Below are 20,416 nucleotides of genomic sequence, written 5' to 3'. Positions count from 1 at the left end.
CTCATTCAAGCTTGCAGACCAAATGAGAAACAAATGTTTCTTCTCAGACGCTCCTGGCCTGGATCCCAGACCCCTTGTCCTCCAAAAGTCTGGCGTCCTTCTCCCCCCTCTTACCCTTCTTCCCTCCTTCCCAGAGCACTCTGCATCAGCACAAAGGGAGCAGGAACCTTCTTCCGTTCACAACATATCGGATAGCGCATTGTGCCTTATCGTTTTGGGCTCATCTCCCTGTCTGTGGACACTCGCCAAGCTGTTGGGAAGGCATCGCATTGACATTGTGCACTGATTTTAACCGTAAAGAGACACAAAGCATGCGAGCCTTAACAGAAACCAGGTACTGAGCCACTTGGGGCCTTTAAGAGCTCTTGGGGACTGGCTGGAATAACAGGCCTAAATCCTCAAAAGTATGTGGTAATAGACAAAGTTCTTTAGCTACATACAGTTTAAAGCTTTTAAAGGTTGCCAAGGGGGCAAAAATCTAGGCCACGTACTCTGGCCAGCATCCTAAAACAATAGTGGGTGGGGGGGAGGAATGCAAACCATGTGTCTGGCTACATTATTGTCTGAAATCAGGCTGTGGTTAGAGAGGAGGCTAAAGTGTGACTGACGCAGGAATCGATTGGTCTTAAGATCAATAGGCTTAGGCTGCTCTGAGGCTTCTGTTAGAGCTAAAGCAGATTAGCCAGGCTCCAGGTACCGCTTGCTATGTCCACACCCCCAAAACAAGTAGAGGGTGAAAGGCCAAGGGGTCATGGGGGTGGCTTGTGATGCACTCTCTGATAACTGGCCGCTGATGGATGTCTTGCTTTACTTTACAAAGTGTGGATCTCATTAAAGAGTGTGAGGTAATCAGGTTCTCTCTCAAGAATGTAAGAGTTTTTTTAAGGAATGACCATGCGGTAATGTGCAAAAGTCTGAGATCCTTATTTATGTATTTAATGAGATCAGTTTTCTGTAGAAACCACACATTTAACAGAAAATGATATAACAAAATGTGGCACACATTTCAGGATCTGCCTTATCCGTATCCGTTTACTCATCATGTATTGTCGTGTTGTTTTTGTTTCTTGGGTTGAACACGGCCCTGTTCAGTTTTACTTGTTGCACGTTCGGCTTGCACTGGAAATGTTCGTTGGCCACTGACCCAAGGAGCATACAAACCTCTTCAAAACACCTCGAGGTAAAGTTACAAGCTGCCGTTGTGAATCCGATAAAAATAAATGTGAAAGCTGATGTAATTTAAGAGATTTTACAAGCAGCGAGTTTGTGCTGGATTTGAATGAGCTCTGCATTTCGTGGTGATTGACATGGCTCTGGCCAATCAGTGCTCTGCAGGGTTTACACATCACCATTTAGTACCTACTCGGCACGGTTGGAGCTGCGACTGAAAACCTACCCGGTTCCAAGGACCAAGTACCAGATTTGGCCAGTGGAACAGCAAAAGAGCCGTGCCGAGTCAAGTAGAGTCGTGTAGGTACTATGCAGTGGAAAGGTTAGTGACATGTGACATGTCATTGCTACTGTGGGCTCAGCACTGCAGAATCTACACAATGCAAGTTTTAGAGGAGGGTAGGAATACAACACACCGCCACCGCCAACCTCCAAATCCCCAAATCAGTTTCAGGAATAACTTATGAAATGAAGTTATTAAGTTATATGAAATTTTATATAGTTATATGAAATAACTTATTACAGCGAGAGAAAAATCTTACTTAGGTTCCTTTAAGTACTGGCTGTAATGTGCTGATTGTGGTTTTAATGCTTCGTCAAGTCTTGCGTGGTTGTTAGCAGTCCCAATTTTGACATTTTTGCCTTTGTAAAATCATTCATTCATTCAGTATCTGTAACCCTTATCCAGTTCAGGGTCACGGTGGGTTCAGAGCCTACCAGGAATCATTGGGCGCAAGGCGGGAATACACCCTGGAGGGGGTGCCAGTCCTTCACAGGGCAACACACACACACACACTTTTGAGTCGCCAATCCACCTACCAACGTGTGTTTTTGGACTGTGGGAGGAAACCGGAGCACCCAGAGGAAACCCACGCAGACACAGCGAGAACACACTACACTCCTCACAGACAGTCACCCGGAGCGGGAATCGAACCCACAACCTCCAGGACCCTGGAGCTGTGTGACTGCTGCACCACCCTTTGTAAATCATGTGCAAGGGCATTCACTTCAGAAAAATCAGTGAAGTTAATAACTCGTAGTTTATGGCTATATTGACCAGATGGGGTGGTGTCGTCATTTTTTCAAAGGGATTTTCCACAGTATTTTATAAGCTGATGTTGCTGTCAGTGAGTACACAGCCAGCAAATACCATGAGGTCATTTTCATAATGCTAATTCCTAGCGGTTTGCTTGCATTCATTGTTAGCAACATTAGCATCATCGACTTCAATATTCCCTGAGGAGGAAAGCAGCGAAGTGAAACCCAAATGCTTTAATGCTTGTGAATATTTAGCCAGGCTGTTCAAAAACAGAGGTCTGTGATTGGCTGGTCAAATCACTGCTGCATTTGTTTGTATGGTGATGGAAACTCTACGGCGTTCTGGATGTTGTCCAGCACTGAATGACCTTGTTTCCGTGGAAACTGCACCAATGAAGTGAAGGAGGTCGTTTTTTTTTCCTGGAAGCAGTGTATGGCAGTTTCGCAGCAGTGCTGAGCTTTATTGATTCACTGGGTCTGAGGCGTTTCCATTAGCTAAGATTACCTACAGGAACATGACCTCCTTTCTTGCAGCAGCCCTGCCATTCAATATTTAGATGCCAAATCGAGTGTATGGACTCTTCTGCTTATCTCCTGAATCACTGGAGGGATAAGATCCTATAAACCAATGCTAAAAACACACACAAAAAAAGAATTATTCTCCTCTGAGCCATTCTAGCAATATCACTGTAATGAAGGCAGTAGCTGCTGTTTATTCTGTTCAAGGCCTTTTTCAAGTATGGTCTCTAGCTCCATGAGAATTGCCTGAAGGAATGAGAAAAATGCTAAATGATGGTTTAGAGAAAGCTAAAGACTGACTTTGCTGGATTCAGATGTGTACATTGTGTTCAAATGTATATAATAATACATAGAACAGTTAAAAATGTACTCTATGACTCTAAGGATATTGTGGTTTATTCCTTTTCTCGCTTTTCCCTTTCAGCCTTTTTTTGTTTCTCCATATTACTATTCTTACTACCTCCTCATTTTCTGCTTCATGCACTAACTCTCTCCCTCTCTCTCTCTCTCTCTCTCTCTCTCTCTCTCTCTCTCTCTCTCTCTCTCTCTTTCACTCACTCTCTTGCGTGCAGGAGGTAGATTAAAGCCAGTTCGTGTTTTGGTGTTGTGGTCTGTTTAGCAGAGTGACCTCTCATGCACTGAGGATTAGGTCCAGTTACCATTAATGGAAAATAGAGCAGACTGCTGTTTCTGTGTGTGTGGAGAGAGAAGATGGAGAGAGAGAGAGTTTTCTTTCCCAAAGCACCCCCTCCCTCCCCTACACTCCATCTAATTCACTCTAGTCCTGTGTGTATTTGTGTGTGTGTGTGTGGATGACGGTCCACTAAGCGTATAAACCCAAAGCCCCCATAATCTCTGCTTTGTATGGAGAGGTGGAAGCCTTTCAAAAACAACCATTTGCATAGTCACAACACAGCGGCCTGCATGGAGGAACGCATGTGTTTTTGTGTGTATGTGTGTGTGTGTGTGTGTCTGAGCTAAGCATATTTTGTGGTCAAAGCTTAGGGGAGATTTCAAGAGAGTGTGTTTTCAGGAAATTGTAAGTTTATGGTCCGCTGTGTAGGTATTTTGGTTGGATACTGAGGCTGGTTTTAGACTTAAGCCGACATTAGACCAGTTCCAGGCTTTTCCCACCTCAAAGAGAGGCCTCATCAAATTCCACACAAAGAATGCCACTGTTTTCTGCCGTGCCACTCCTGCGACCTACTTTTCTCTCTTAAACTTGATTCTTCAAACCTCCACAGCTGTTTCAGCTAAAGCCGTCCACTGATTATGACAGCTAAGCAGAAATAGAGCTAAATTTAACAACATTATACTTCAGCACTAACTCTTATTTTCATCCAGCACCAGGTTCAGTGCCCAGAGTTGCCACAGCCATCCTTGGGAGTCAGTTTTGCCATTTTTATGCACGTTGAGTGATACTAGCCTAGCCGGTGCATGCAATGCTAGCAATGCTAGTCGATACAAACATCTGTTTGCTAACTTTGGAGCTAGTGTTGTCTGCTTGTGATTATGGGATTTAGAACATTATGTTCGATGTATGTTCACGGCATACGATGGCCCTAGCGTCATCATGGATTTTTGAGGCTTGTAAAAGCCTTGAACTGTTAGCGGGATATTTTGTTTTTGGGTTTTTTTAAGGGGCAGGGAGTTGGGTATAGAAGGCCTTGTTGAATGTCGTGTGGTGACCCTTCATGTAAATACTTACAGTATGCTCTGTTACAGAGCTCTAGCTACAACAGAATTCAAATAATATCAATGCCCATTTGTTCAGCTGAAATCAGTTTTTAAAACTGCTACCTAAAATAAAATCTGTTCACCAGCAGCTGTTACAAAGCACCATGTGACTCTTTCTCTCTCTCCCTCTCTCTCTCTGTGTATGTGTGTGTGTGTGTGTGTGTAGAGAAAGGGATGCCCATTCAGAGCATGGTCAGAAGCGGAACACAAGGCCAGTCTTTGTGAAGGCAGAACATGTGATGAGTGAGTTATACTCAGTGCACTGTGCAGATAGACGCTGCCTTTTTAGCGTGACCTAGAATTAAAGCATTGAACCAAGAGGGTCTGGCCAAGAATCAAATGTACACAGTTTTCCCCCTTACCCAAATATAGTCAGTCTACAAGGGCATGCTGGGTGCTGGAGCTGTTGCCTTATTGCTTTTTCTGCTTTAACCTTTTAGTATAATGCCTTTTTGTCTGATATATAGTGTTGTTTTTTAAGCTTGTCTCTAAAATGCTTTTGAATGAAACTGCTTATTTTCATATGAAATGCATTTTTAGATTTAGAATATTTTTGAGGGTGAATAACAGTGTGAAACTCTTGCCCCCTGTCAGAATCTCTTTTATCTCCTGTCTGTGCTGTTTGAGTAGCCGTCAAATCCACACGGAGCAGCTGAGAGAGCTGGGCTAATGTAGGGTCAGATTTTCCTGCATCTCAGCTTGGACACTGCTCTAAAAAACCCATGTCCCATTGGAGATAACTGACCTGCTTTCCAGCATAAAACAGGCCCCAAAACTCTCCAACCCTGAGTGACCTTTCGCCTGAAAACGTCACTGTGTGATTGGTTGAAGCTCTGAATCCTGCAGCAGTTCTACTCTAATCTCAGCTGTATCCCACTTTTTAAATATGTTTTATTGGTTAAACATTGTATATTTTTGGTAGACGGTTATAAATCAATAGCAGTGGGGTGTGGAGCTGTTAGCACACCATTCTCTGGTGTGATAGAGCTCCATCCAGTATCACTGGGATGAGCTGGAGTGGCGTATGTGATCCAGAACTAATCATCCAACGTCAGCACCTGACCTCACTAATGCTCTTGTGGCTGAATGTAATCAAATCCAAACAGCGTCCCTAATATTCATGTGCTGTTTCATTACACACGGTCCTGAGGCCTTGCTCTTAAGAAATTAACAAAACGATTACATAGCTCCATTGTAAGGAACCTTGTTTGGTAAAGTGGGTTACAAGATTTAAAATAAATGCTATGGAGCACTTTTATCGTTCATTCACAAACAGAAAGTTAAGAATGATGGTGTATTTAAATTAAATATTTAAAAATATATAAAACCCACAAACATGGAGATCCAAGCTTTAGTTCCGGCAGTGATGATGTGTTATTGCTGTCGAACGTGACAATAAACTGAACTGAACCGAAGTCTAGGCTTTCTGGCCCAATGCTTTCATCTGTACCCAGCTGTCAGACTGAGAGGGAAAATGCCATGAGATTAAAAGGAGTTGGAGGAAGCGGGTGGGGGTGGGTTTTACGGGCTCCGTGATTGAATAAAACTCAAAGACAGGGGTTTTTCCCACTTTACTGGAGATTCAAGCATGGTCACGTCGCAGGCTTTAAGCCCAAATCTGCTTTCTTTACATCATTCAATATTTAATCTTTCTCCACATTTAATTTATCAGATATTCCACTCAGGTTTGGAGAATGCAGAGGTGTGCTGGTCAATAACCCAGCTTTCTGTTTGAAAACACTGGCGGCAAACTGTTATTACTAGAGGTAGATGTTCAAATGGGGTCAAAAATGAGAAATGGCAAGGTGGTGCAACAGGTGTCTCTGTGTGTTAGACACAGGCATGAACACATTCTTTATTAAACAGTTTTGGAGCATTTTACGGCTACTGTTAGTTTGCAGTTTTCATTAAAATATATAATAATAATAATTTAAAAAATATATATATATATATATATATATAATTTATGAAGTGAAGCAGTAAATATCTCCAATGTCTTGGTGCTGTTTTGGTTTAAATTCGAGGCAAAATGGCCCGATGTTTTAATTAGGATTGTGCCTACCATCCCAGATTTTTTGTGAGTTGGTTTGTACACAGCTTTTTGTTTACAGAAAGGACCTGAACGAGGCAGAAAGATTAAATCTGAGCGAAACGTTGCCGTTGAGCAATAAGGCATGCGAGGTGAGCGGCCTACTGAGATTATGAGTAGGGGGAGCATCTGGACTTCAAAGGTTTCTGGCCTAAAAAGGGTTGAGTGAAATTAGGACAGCAGGCAGATGTGTATCTGCGCATGTTTGTGTAGAACTTGATCTGAGTTTATATGTGTATGTGGTTGTCCATCAGTGGCCATGATTGAGTGTGTGTGAGCTTGTGTATGTGACGGTGTCTGAATTTGTTTACTGCATTGTGTTTGTTTCTGGGCGTGCATGCATTTGTGTGTGTGTGTGTGTGCGTGTGTGTTTATCTTCTGCGGTGGCATGTGTGTATGAGTGTTTGTGTTGGTGTGTGAGATTTCAGTTGATGCGATGCCTCAGCCAGAGACCGCGAGGGAAAGAAGGCCGATGGCTCAGTATTTCCTTCCCCTGGCATCTGCCAGCCTCGTCTTGGTTACACAATCTTCCTTTCTTTCCCTCTTTCTTCGTTCTTGCATCATTGATGTGGCTGGGGAGTCCATGAAGGGCTGCCTGGCTGCCAGAGCACGGATACAGGTTTTTTTTTTATTTTGAGTGGTGCTGATGGTGGGGGTGGTGCTAAAGATTGTGGTGGCGTTGGGGGCAGAAGCATATGACGACGGTTCTCTCCTAAACTCGATGGATTCAATTAAACACTGTAAATAACTGAACTAATGGTGAAATCCGAAGCCCTGTCCTTGTGGGAAGCAGGATGACATCATCAGTTTAAAGCAGCGAGGGGGGAGAAATAGGACACGGTCGTCCCGGAGACGTAGTCGTCTGTTTGTGTCCCAATCAGCTCGCCATATCTGATTACCTAACCTCCTCAATTCCTCCCTCCTACTCCTCCCCTGCCCTGCTGAAAGATATCTCCGACAAAGCTGGCAAAGAAAAGGCCAGGAACAATGTAAGCTGCAACCTGACGCTGACCGAAATAGAAGTGTTTATTTGTTGGAAGCCAGGCAAACAGCCAATGAGGCTGCCATTGTAAAGGATTAACCTGTTAAAACCCTAACACACTTCAGTTCCTCGCTCGTAGAAATACATAACTTATATATTACCAATTATTCTCTTAGCAACAGGCCTAATAAGCGTAGGCATTAAGAGGTTAAAATTGTTGTTCAGTTTAAAATCACAATTTCCCTTTTGTAGTTCATCAGCAAAGACATGTTTTGTATAGTTTTGCACTGGAGCTATAATGCTAATGTGGCTAACAAGTGCTAAAATCTTAGCGACTATTAGCATTGGATAATCTGCGTAAATATATTAAGACAAACATGTGATCTCCATGGTTTCTTTATTAAACTCACCCAAAAAGCTAAGACACTAGGAGCTAGAAACCATATTCTTATTGACAGTACATGCATCCAGTTTTTTTTTTTAGCAGAAGTGTTTCTGGAATTTAGAAGGCCTTTTGTGGCTAATTAACTTGTTTTTTTCAATTCGTTTTGATGTACACTAATTAGAGACCACACAGACTTTCATCATAATTTGCCCTGTTGAGTAGCTTACCAGTGGTTGGATGGGATAGTGGATAACACCATTGGGCCAAATATGCCTGTGTCCCTCTACAAGCAGAAACATGCCTTGCAGCCATGTTAGCCTACTAGCTCTACGGCAAAACTAAAGAAACACTGGGCACCAAAAATGTTTTGGTGGACTGACAAAATCAATTTTGGACTAAACCATTTATCTAAGCTATTTTGCCTTCGGCCTTATGAAGAGCCACACAAATCTGGAGTGGAGCTTACATCACCACATGTCATAATCATGGCTGAATTAACAGTGTAAAATCTCTTGGCCTCCCTCTCCTCTTTAAGCGTTTTGCGTTTTGTTCTAGATTCCCCGATGCTGTGCAGTTCAGAGATTGCGTAAAATGAAAGCCATCCTTGACCTCTGACCTGAGAGGAAAACCTACACTATCATAATGACCTCATCATGAAAGGGGCAGCACTGACTTCACATTTCCCACCTTTGATGTCTGCCTTTTTTTTTTCCATCTCAAACAACCAATGGTCCCCATTCAGTCACACATCCTCTCATCATCCTGACTGTCCACCCTGGGACACCCTGAGTGTTTGAGGACTCAAATATAGGGCAGAGCTTTTATCTACCAGGAACAGAAAGCTGTGTATAGTGAGTGTGTGTGTGCGTGGTAATCCTTGTTCTCGAGAGGTAGTCTCTGATGTTAATTATAGGCATGTGTCAGGACAAGAGGTGGGAAATTGCATTAGAGAGTCAGCCACTGGGAAACAGTTGAAAAAGGTGAGAATATTGGGTCTTAAAAATGTGGGTGACCACGAACTTCCAAGCCAAAAGCTACGAATGTCAATTACTGTAATGTGAGTGTTGTTTACTTTGTTATTTTTTTCCTAAATGTAATTTCTTGTTTCAGGTAAGTTCCCCTATTGAGATGTTCAGGTAATTTTGATATTTTTATAAATATACTATTTTTTTAAACAATATTATTTGTCTATATATAAACAATTAAATAATGTCTCAAAAACTACTTAATATTTGAAGTTTTTATTTTTCTCAGAATGAGAAATATTAGATATATATTCCAGCTTTGAGATTGTTTCACTTGCCACCATTTTTTGTAGTGCATTAGTTCATTAAAATGAAGTCTGCTACGCAACAAAACCCTGGTCTTCATTTTGTCCTTTTCACACAACCCAACGAAAAAAAGAGAGTCAAGGGCCAGGGGTCAGATGAGGCATCACAAAGTGGCAAGGGCACTCTTTTGTGTTTGTCTTCCGTTAATTTGGACATAAACAACGGATCCGGTTTCGGAGCAGGGAGTACGCCCTCCAGATCGGGACCTTTATTCGAGAGACACTCTTGACCCACGTCCATTAGCCAAATGCATTAGCCGCGGTTATTAGCATGTCAGGCCTGTAAGTGGTGATGGCGCCCAGCAAGGCTCGCTGTCATTTTCAGGAGGACTCAATGACGTCGAGATGATTTGTCTCCACTCAAGAACCATGTCACAAGGGGAGGCAGTGCCACAGTGGGGTATCTACTGTACACTACAAAAAAATATTGAAGGGTGAGATCATCTTGACTCTAGTCATCTGTAATCTGCATAAATTGGAATAATATGAAGAATCTTTTTTTTTTCTTACTTTTTTCTGAATTTATTACCTGTATTAAATGCTTTTGCTCATTTTCAATGAAAAAGTGAAACGTATCTGCCAAAATAATGATACAATTTGAGAAATGTACTTTTTATTTATTTTCCCCATTGTAGCCTCACACATGTGATCAGAGACGCAATGAGACAAAGGGACTTCTCTGAGGTCAGCACACACAACACAGCTTTCACATGCAATGCCTTTTGGTGAAATTTAATATCAGGAAAGGCCTAATGTTACACAGAGAGAGATAGTGAGTGTGTGTGTGTGTGGTGAGAGAGAGAGAGAGAGAGAGAGAGAGAGAGAGAGAAAGAGAGAGAGAGGGAGAGAGAGAGAGAGATTAAAAACAATGTCTATAACCTGTTCTGCTTGAGGCAACAGTGCCCCCTAAAGGTGAACACACATTTTTACCATATTTACCTCATACTTTCTGTTTGACTAGCACACTGTCGACCACATAACTGTTTTGTTCGCAATGACTAAACTGTCCGTGGCTGACTTGTCACTGGAGTGAAAAATGACAAATTTTCAGCTATGTCACACTCTCCAGAGATTTACTCCTCCGTTTTGTTTTTCAGCCTTTTGTGATGCTAATACACTAGCTAGCTAACATGACAGTTAACCATTAAAATGTCTTCTATTAATAATGTACTGTTGAGTTTTTAAGTAATCATGCATTTTCTGGCATAGAGTTTACAAACCTCCTGATTATCAACCTCCTGTTGATTATAAATCTACAATAGCTTGGAGGTTCATTTTTGGGGGAGGCTGTTTCTTTTGTTGTTGTTTTGTTTTTTTTCTAGAAGGAAGTCACACTTAATGTCAGAGCTAGGAAGTTACAGTGCAGTTACTGTGGTAATCTTCAAATCATCATCACAACAGAAAACAGATTACTCAAACAACTGAAATGACTCAACATAGGGAGGACTAAAACGTCAGTTAGCAACGAAGCTACCTCACTACAAAGTTTCCTCTGGCTGGGAGTGTAGAACACTTGTCTTTTTATTGCCAAATAAATATATAATTGTCATTTTCTTTATGATCATAGTGTAATGGTTAAATCGGTGCTAGCTTTGTTGCATTTAGTATCCTGTTGATCCAATGTTAGGCTTGCAGTTAAGATTTGTTGATGCTAAAGGGGTTCCCAACGCTTGATGCAGTCCCTGCAAAATGTATCCTGGTTGTTGATTTTTATGAGGCAAATTGTAATAAAGGATTATTGTTATAGGAGATTGATTTTTAATATGTTAGAAGGGTTTTCAGTTGTGTCCTGAACCTCACTGAATGTCATTTCTTTTCAAGCTTAGTAATCTAACATGACTCATTTTCGGTTTTTGCCTCAGGCTCTGGCCCTGACACTTGTGTTCAGACATCATCCACAATTACACAGAAACTGACACTATCAAGGCACTCAAAAATCACCTGTGCTCTCTACATATACAGAGATCATATTTCAAAAGTGAATAGAAACATCAAAACACTTCCACTGAACTTGTTGAGTGTTTAATGTTTAATCTGGAGTAATTTATAACATGACAATTATGGGTGCATTGTACATGATTTTGATGCAGAAGGGCAAAAAAGCAGCGAGGCTGATGAGACATTTAACTCTGCAGGATATCTCATTTAACCCCAGCACCCATTAAATAATCATGCAATCCTCCTCCAGACCTCGAGGGACAATTATAAAATATTCATCTTTGGGCGACGTAAGTCAAAAGGGAAAAGTAAAAAAAAAAAATCTGTAGTGCTGACCTTCCCCACATGGCTTTGCTCCAGAGAAGGCCTGAGGCTGGCTGGAAGTGTTGATGTAAGAGCGTGCCGTCATTTCCACAGAGAAAGGGTTAATTATTAATGTCCCCGCCTCACCTCCGCGGAGGGTTATAAACTTGAAAGGTCCTCATCCATTTTTAACTGGTGGACATTCTAAAGCAGGTCAAGGAAGGTCAAAGAGCACACCCACCTCGCAGCCATGTTGCCTGAATCTGAAATATGACTTAAAGTAACAACCAAAATTACAGATCAGAAACTGATAGTAGCTGGTTACATTTATTTAAAAAAAAAATAAAGTGCACAATGTTGCCTTGAGGCAACAAATTAAAGAACATTTGTTTATAGATAAAATAAGTAATTTAAAAAATAGCTCTTTACAGATTCACACACATAATTTATGTATAAAGCATATATACATATAATTTATGTATATTTCTATTTCAACAATTAAAAGGTGATATATTGATTACTTTAACTTAGCACTACGGGTGGCACGGTGAAGGTAGTGTCGCAGTCACACAGCTCCAGGGGCTTGGAGGTTGTGGGTTCGATTCCCGCTCCGGGTGACTGTCTGTGAGGAGTTTGGTGTGTTCTCCCTGTGTCTGTGTGGGTTTCCTCCAGGTGACTGTCTGTGAGGAGATTGGTGTGTTCTCCCTGTGTCTGTGTGGGTTTCCTCCAGGTGACTGTCTGTGAGGAGATTGGTGTGTTCTCCCTGTGTCTGTGTGGGTTTCCTCCAGGTGACTGTCTGTGAGGAGATTGGTGTGTTCTCCCATGTCTGCGTAGGTTTCCTCCCACAGTCCCAAAAACACACGTTGGTAGGTGGATTTGCGACTCAAAAGTGTCCGTAGGTGTGAGTGAACGTGTGTGTCTGTGTTGCCCTGTGAAGGACTGGCGCCCCCTCCAGGGTGTATTCCCACCTTGCGCCCAATGATTCCAGGTAGGTTCTGGACCCACCGCGACCCTGAACTGGATAAGGGTTACAGATAATGAATGAATGAAGTTAGCACTGGGTCCAACGAGGCCTTGCCTGTTAGTAGCCTGCTTCACCCAGATTTAAAGAATGACACCAAATTCGGCCCTTCATTTTATTGGTCACTGAAATGTCATGTGACTTTGGCCCTCACACCTTTCTTGTAATTAAAAATGACAGACTAAATAAAATTCCAAAGTGGTGGTTTGGCTATTTGGTATAGAGCAATAGGACAGGGTAGCATTTACCATCAATTAGCTTATATTTGAGTGTGGTATTCATAATTGCCTCAGGTCTGTCCTCTCACTGGTGTCCAGTGCTGATAACTATTAGGGAGGGATCATAAAAAAATGTACACAAAGAAAATGCAGAGCGCTGAAAACAAACATCTCTATTGCTCAGTTTACAAGCCACAAACACAGCTGATTATGTAAATACACAGCTAAACAATCCACTGGGCTGTTTACCTGCCACTGCCAACCTGCCTATGGATACAACATATGGGTCAGGTCAGGTACTAATAAATGGTATTAAATTTCTTATAATATTACAGTTTTTAATGGAATAATAAAATAAAAAAAATATTTTGAAGGAACTATTTAATTGAAGTGAAGCCTTGACTCTGTGGCATCTGAACATCAGTCTTTCACTCTGAAGTCAGCCCTTTAATGTGAAAGCTATGAAAAAATAAAATCATACAAGAAACTGAATGCAAGTTCAAGTAAAAAAAATGATTAATTTAAAAATGTTCTGGTAGTTCACCGCCATGAACTACATTTGATTAGTATCTGTACGAACAGTCTACTTTACCATGTATTTGAAGAACACATCTCTGTAAAGTGCCTATGTTCACAGACAATAAGGTATTGTCTTCACATCTCAAATCCACTGGATCTGATTCAAATGAAATACATACTACATGCTAGAGCACTAAACTAAATCAACACTAAACATTCATTCATTCATTATCTGTAACCCTTATCCAGTTCAGGGTCGCGGTGGGTCCAGAGCCTACCTGGAATCATTAGGCGCAAGGCGGGAATACACCCTGGAGGGGGCGCCAGTCCTTCACAGGGCAACACACACTCACACATTCACTCACACCTATGGACACGAGTCACCAATCTACCTTCAACACTAAACATTTGAATTTTATTCAAGAGATAATGGAAATAATAGAATAAAGCTGTTTGACTGACTGTGACAAAATCTGTGGCAATGTAACAAAAAGATCTAAATTTATTCATTCCTTTTCAGTTTTAACCTGTTTGGGGTTTTGGTGGATCCTGAGCCTAATCAAAATCACTGAGTGTGCACTGAGAGGCAGGAACACAGCCTGGATAGGGTTCAGAATCCATCACCACACACTCACACATTTGGACACTTTGAATAGCAAATCTACTTACCAGCGTGTGGTATTGGACTGTGGGAGGAAACAAAAGCACCCAGAGGAAACCCATGCAGACACAGAGAAAAACAACATCTACCAGAGAGTGCTTTCATACTTCACAGGAATTTATTGTAATTCACAAAAAACAGCAACTTCTTATTGAAAAGTGAGTATTGTGATTGTATTAAAACAATTACCTAAAAATAACAGATTAAAGACGTTTTCAGAAGTCTCACCAGGCACAGGGAAATACAGAAAGGCACTCGCCATGGAAATATAAGCTGTATAATAATAATAATAATAATTACTATTATTATTATTAATAATCCTCGCAGTTGTACAACTTTTGGTAGCTTTTGAAAATCACTGTTTTCGCCGAGGCCTGACAGGGTAAAAGCAGACTAAAATCAACTGCCCCCTCCTTGCTCCACCCAGACAAACATTTCCCAAGTCGTGTAACCACAACGGCCATGACCCAAACAAAATGTTTGCGTGTAGTGTATGACACACAGATGTTTTCCTGAATCTGGAGTTCAGAGGAAAAAAACCCTGATCACACTCTCGGCCTTGTTCCAAAGATACGTTGTCACTTCCAGACAGCAGGGCAGGACGGGATGGTCAGAGACAGCGGCTGGCCATTACTGAATCACCACATGGCCTTTGAGTCAGAGCCTCTGTGTCATGGGCTTCTCCGCTGCGGAGCACCACTGAATGAAGTGACATAGCAGCGGGAAGAATGCAATTAAGATGATGTACAGCAGGCAGCTTGATTGCATTCAGGATGCGTTCCAGTGGCCTGAGAGGGCCATTTTATGTGCTCCTGCCAAAGGAGGAACCGCAGAAGAAAGAGCTCTAATGAGAGAGAATATCTACCCCAGTCCCAGCTGAGCTGGTCAGGAGCATTGAGGCTTAATGAATGACCCTCCCTACAGCTCTGTACTGGCCTCAGATCCTGCAGCAGGTCAATGAGTATAACCGAAACCTTATGTCCTAATTCTAATCACTTAAAATGCCCCCAGAATGTTAACAGTTTCAGGTTTGCCGTGGTTGTGATGTCACAACCATTAATATTTTCCATTTGAACGCCCAGTTAGTCAACAGCTCTTATCCCACCAATCCACAATGAAGTCATATGGAGTGTTGTTATTGTAGACTGCAGTACGTGGTATGTCTTCCTGCATATTTCAAGGTTAAAATAGCTTTTTGTTGTGACACAAATCAAACCATGGCTGGGAAATCAAACCCAGAACTGGACCAAACCGTGAAAGAGAAGAATTTGACTGATTCTAGTGGGCATGTGCGGTACAATTCAGCACTGGCTGCCCATGTGACTGAACAGGTGTGAGATTTCCATTGCCAGCCACTGTGTATTGTGAGCTATGTGGAAACATACTTGGCCAGTAAAGCTCGATTCTGTATGATGTATTTTTAGGCAGACAATCTCGTTGCAGTTCCATTCACGGTGTGTATTAAAGCTGCATGGACAGAGCCTCCAAGCAACAAATGAGAACCCACTTGGTGTATAATTTACTTTCCCCTATTAGAGACCGTCACAAGTAATACACACTTGTGCATCCACACACAATCACTGTCAGAGCACACTCTGCCCCCTTTCTGAAGGGTTGGCATTACTCTGCTGGCAGCCTGTTAATTATAGTAGTGTGTGTGTCTCCGACTGGCACCAGAGACAATTAAGTGTTTGTGTACAGACTGGCACACGCGGAGCAGCAGGTTTGCCATCACCTGTCAGAGTGCTATTAGCTGCCCACACAGTTGCACGCCACGACTAAACGGAGCTAGAGGACGAGGAGGGCGAAAGCAGTAGCAGCTCTGATGAGCGTGACATGTTCAGCATCCATTATTAACAACACAAAGAGAGACACTCAGGGTGCCATAGCTTGTATATTTTAAAAGGTCCCCAGTGTGTTTACAGGTACGCCACGTCTGAATAATTGTAGACAAGCTTGGTAATTAGTGAATTCAGTGCCAGCATTGTGGCCACACATCACGGCGTCCACCGGCAGAGTTAATAATGAATAGTGAGTAAAAAGACGTTTCAAAACGAGGACGTTTCTCAGATGTTGTACAGTGTGACGTGGTGGATGGCCGCCGCCTTCTGTCCACTGAGTGTGTCAAATGGTCCTTTGCGAAGCCTGGAGCGAGACTGGCCTCATTAACTTTGAGTCTGGATTTCAAAGCTGGTCTGCCTTTGCATTCTGCAATGGCGCATTAAACTTCTGAAACGCCATTACACAAATAGATCTGTGTCTCACTACTGACTCAGTGGAACTTTCCATTCCCCACGGCACCAATATAAACGCAGCCACTGAAAGACTAGGATCGTTTGGGCTGGGGATGGAGCTGACATGGCCTCAAATATGTGGCTTTGTCAGCAGAATCATTCTGCAGATAACAGGAAATAAGGTATGAGGCCCTGAACTTGGACAAGGCTACAGCCACAGAATTCGGAAGCACAAAAACCCTTAGACTGTTATTGCCAAGTAGCATTTTCCTAAATATTTACTGATGAACAGGACAAAAAGGCACATTTCAGTGTTGTTGAAAGGCAAATAAAGCCGCAGCGTACCATAAAACTAAAATTCCTATGCCCTATGAATGTGGTACACAATCCACACCTGAAAGTTACCATTTGAGTTATGAGGTTTTCACCCAACAGTCCCGGCCAATAACTGGCCCCCTGTATCCAGCGCAATGAGGCAAGCAAAAATGGACTGAACCATTAGTGGAGAAAGTCCCTGAAGACAGGCAGACAACTGCTTTGAAGCAGAAACACCTTCAAAGCTACTGAACCAAATCCATCAGCAAGAGCCCTTGACGACTGTAAATTCCACCCATTAAAACATCCTTGTCTCCAAAATGGGCTTCTATAGCTCAAGAGTGCCACCTGCGGGACGTTGGGTTCACTCCCATAGCCGACATACACCACCACAAATATGAAATTCCACCAACTTACAACAGAGGTCACAATTAAACTACTGATGTAAACAAGGTCACTGAGGGGGTTTGGAGTTGAAGTTTTAGAATAAGTCAGTTTTCTGTTGCAGGATTTAATAAAATACATTGTGTAAACAGTTTGATCCCCTTCCTCAGCCCTGAACTACTGTTACTGTAAACACCTGTTGAATGACAGGTTTCCCACAAACCACATTAACTACACAGATATATAGCCATCAGGAAAATCGTGGTACACGACCACGTTATATTAATAATTGTCACATGGTCAAGCACTTCAAGTCCAAGTGAAATGCTTACATTTTAAAAACAAAATCAGAAGTGTGCCACGTGTTAAAAGGCAACAGGACATTGACCTACGAAATATATTGACAGCTTTTAGAGCAAACAACTCAATTCCAGACTTAGGATCCAAAATAAATGCAACAGACCAACTGGATGATGTTATTCCTTTTGCACGTATCGCATTGTGGCATTTTCAGTTTGGAAAACAAGCTTATTAAAAAGCTTAATCTAATCTGCCAAACCTTCTGTAACTCCTTATTGTGGCTTTAAGCTAATTTTGGTACTACTGCCTAGTCAATGCAGTCTTGTTTTGCTTTGGTCATCTGACACCATGCTGCTCTGACAGACGATTTATTACTTCATTGATTAAAAAACACACAGTACAGTGCAACATAACATGCAGAATACATTTTCTTTAAAAGAAAAAAAATCAACTCTATATACAAACTCTTAAATAGTGAACAGACTACAAATCTAAGTTAATTTCAACTCAATAAGTGCAGGATTTTTTTTCCACCTTGAACGCAAGAGTCAATAGACGGCATTTCATTCTACCGAGCTGATGCCACCTCACCGTTTCCGAACATTTCCTGGGAGGCATACGTCATGTAGAGGAATCCATCTTCATCTTTGTGATCCTTGTACACCTGAGCCATGGTCAGAGACATGCTGGCAATTCCAGTGTTGTTGATGAGCAAGTAGAAAGCTTGGCTTGGCATAAGCGTCATTCTGTTTCTGTTAAACAATAAAGCAACATGTAGAGACAGTTTAAAGTCATCTGAAAGGGACGACGGCACCGGAGGGGCAGGGTTTACACAGGGGAGTTGTCAGTAAAAGTAACAGAACCCACAGGTAAAGCAGAACATTCCAGAAGTTAAACCAAAAGAATATAAAATGCACACAGTCCCACAAATGCTTGTATTATGTGTGATACACTGCTGATGTTCACAATATTCACATTCTCCATGAACTATGGGTTATATACCGAGTCCAGTAGTGTTTAGAAAGTGTTTTAAGACGACTGGCATTTGGAAACTTCTCTGAAAAACCACATAAATACAAATCAATAAGTGTGAACTTTGGGGTGGACTGAATGATTAGGCGACTGTTGGCTAATATTTCCAAATACATGTCTGCGTAATGCCAAATCTGCATTTTATAAATCACATTTAGGGACAGCATTTGTCTAAACATTTTCCAAAAGAATTTAAAAATAACAAAATGACAGACAAAAAAAAATTGAACTAAAATAAGATGCATTTGAAGGAGAGGAAAATAAATAAAAATAATGAACCTCTCAGAAATAGCCACAACAACATTAGGCTAAAATAAATTAGACAAGGCCAGTGTCTGAACAAGTGGCCAAGGTTTTTGAAACAGGCAGCTACAGTGTCATATTGTCACTACATAGGAGCTAAGACAATGGCTTATACGTCCAGTTACTGCATTACACACAGCATATGTTTAAAATCAGTTGAAGAGCACCCTATTTAGAATATAGTACATACTTCCACGACCTATCCGGTGCACTATGAATGCAGCAGAGACATGTGAGAAACAACTGAAGACGTTGTTGGCCAAACTTAAGTTTCATAAACAGGACTCACCTAATAATGGTAACAAACTGGGTCATGGTGAGCTCTTGTGGCACAAGGAACTTGGTTTTATCCAGAGGGGGCAGGTATTTCTCCCGATGATATCTTTCAATAATGACCTGTAAAGAAATAACATAAGCTCCAACTCTAACCTTTAATATTCGCTCAGTGCAGTTACCTGAATACACACCGTCCTAGGAAATATCAGAAACATTTCACAAGAAATGACCTCAATATTCTGACTGGGAAAAAAAAAAAAAAGATTAATAAAACTAATGACGACAAACACAAACATTTTGAAACAATGTGAAGTAAAATATAATAAGAATTGTGTTAATGTCCTCCTATGATTAGCATGAATGCTAATTACTCAGGCTAAATTAATATAATCAGCCCAGTATAATAGTTTATCTCCTTGTTTACAGGCACCATTTAAGGTGGAACTAATATTAACAACGTTAGTTTCTCTTCATACACAAACATAACAGCAGTGGTGAGTAGACTGGTAAAATTAAGGTATTTTTGGGGTAAAGTTATAAAGGTGGGGTGGGGATTTCCTATTTAATTCTTTCTAAAACTGTTAAAATGCATCCAGCTTCTCTGAAAGTGCTTAAAACTCCAGAGTCAAAGGTGGGACCCAAACCAAACAGAGCAACAAACTTTCAAAACAAAACGAAGTTAACCACAAAGTAATAGTAAATGTAGATTACTTAAGTCACTATTAGGAAACGTAGAAATACCATGTGAAAAATATACTCCAGAGACGACCAACGGTAAAGTGTAGATGTCGGTTACTGGAGTAAATGAGACCAGTTACTGTCCACCTGCCTGAAACACCACAGTGTGTGGGTGGGTGGGTTTTTAGGTCTTACCGGGACTTTGGTTGGAAATTTAGTCCGGATTCCAGCTACTTCATTCTTTCTTGTTGCTGTTTACACAAGAGAACAGAGTTACAGAGAGCGGTAAACCTCTGCGGTGCTGGAACAGTGGTGCAAAGGAAAGGACTTTACCGAAGCTTTTCCTCTGTTTGAAGGGCTTTGGGTGCGGGTTTTTCTCGAACGGAGGCATGCTGCCGCTGCAGGAGTTTCTCAGTGTGTTTCTCACGGCCTCTGACCCGCTGCGCCTGATCGCTGCTGAAGCGCAATGAACTCTAATTAAATAGCGCACGATGAGTGACGTAGCCCGGCTGATCTTTCCCATGCTGCTCCAGGGGGTATTCCACAAAAAAAGATTTTATTGACTGTAGCCAGATAACTTTAGCCTGCAGTGAAATGTGTCCAGTAGAAGACATGAGGCATATTCCACCTAGCAAAATAATACTGAAGACCAAATCATTTCAGACAATATGGGCTAAATCAAACAAACAAACAAACACATTAGAGGTGGAGCCACCATTACAGCCACTGAGTTGCAGTCGATTTAAAAGTGATACAAAATATACATAAGACAAACATAAGAAACAAAGACTAAACCTGAATAGGTCCCAAGTCACGTTTGATAGCTATGTTATCCAGTTAAAATAATACAAGGAATGACGAACCTAACCAATAAAAGGCCAAATCAATTGAGCCGCTATTTACAGTTTACAGAAAAGGCACAAGGCAGGGTCATTATGACCGTTACGTTATGTGGTATTTAATTAATTTAATGTAGTTACTAAA

General features: G+C 41.5%; 2 protein-coding genes across 2 annotated transcripts in view; both read right to left on the bottom strand.

Annotated features, from left to right (window-relative positions):
- Positions 1-20,416, bottom strand: part of eif4a3 (eukaryotic translation initiation factor 4A3) — a 244,192-nt gene that overhangs the window by 162,244 nt on the left and 61,532 nt on the right. The gene's annotated exons all lie outside the window — the stretch shown is intronic.
- map1lc3c (microtubule-associated protein 1 light chain 3 gamma) lies at positions 14,066-19,923 on the bottom strand. The gene is made up of 4 exons (XM_066647102.1): positions 19,766-19,923; positions 19,628-19,683; positions 18,768-18,874; positions 14,066-17,895 (listed from the first exon to the last, which is right to left on the bottom strand). The coding sequence occupies exons 1-4, from the start codon at positions 19,821-19,823 to the stop codon at positions 17,712-17,714; spliced, it is 405 nt and encodes a 134-aa protein (XP_066503199.1). The 5' UTR covers positions 19,824-19,923; the 3' UTR covers positions 14,066-17,711.

The sequence above is a fragment of the Hoplias malabaricus genome, chromosome 16 (assembly GCF_029633855.1).
Source record: "Hoplias malabaricus isolate fHopMal1 chromosome 16, fHopMal1.hap1, whole genome shotgun sequence".
NCBI classification, from domain to species: Eukaryota; Metazoa; Chordata; class Actinopteri; order Characiformes; family Erythrinidae; genus Hoplias; species Hoplias malabaricus.
Note: the sequence above shows the minus strand (reverse complement) of the source record. Positions and strands in the feature narration are given on the sequence as shown.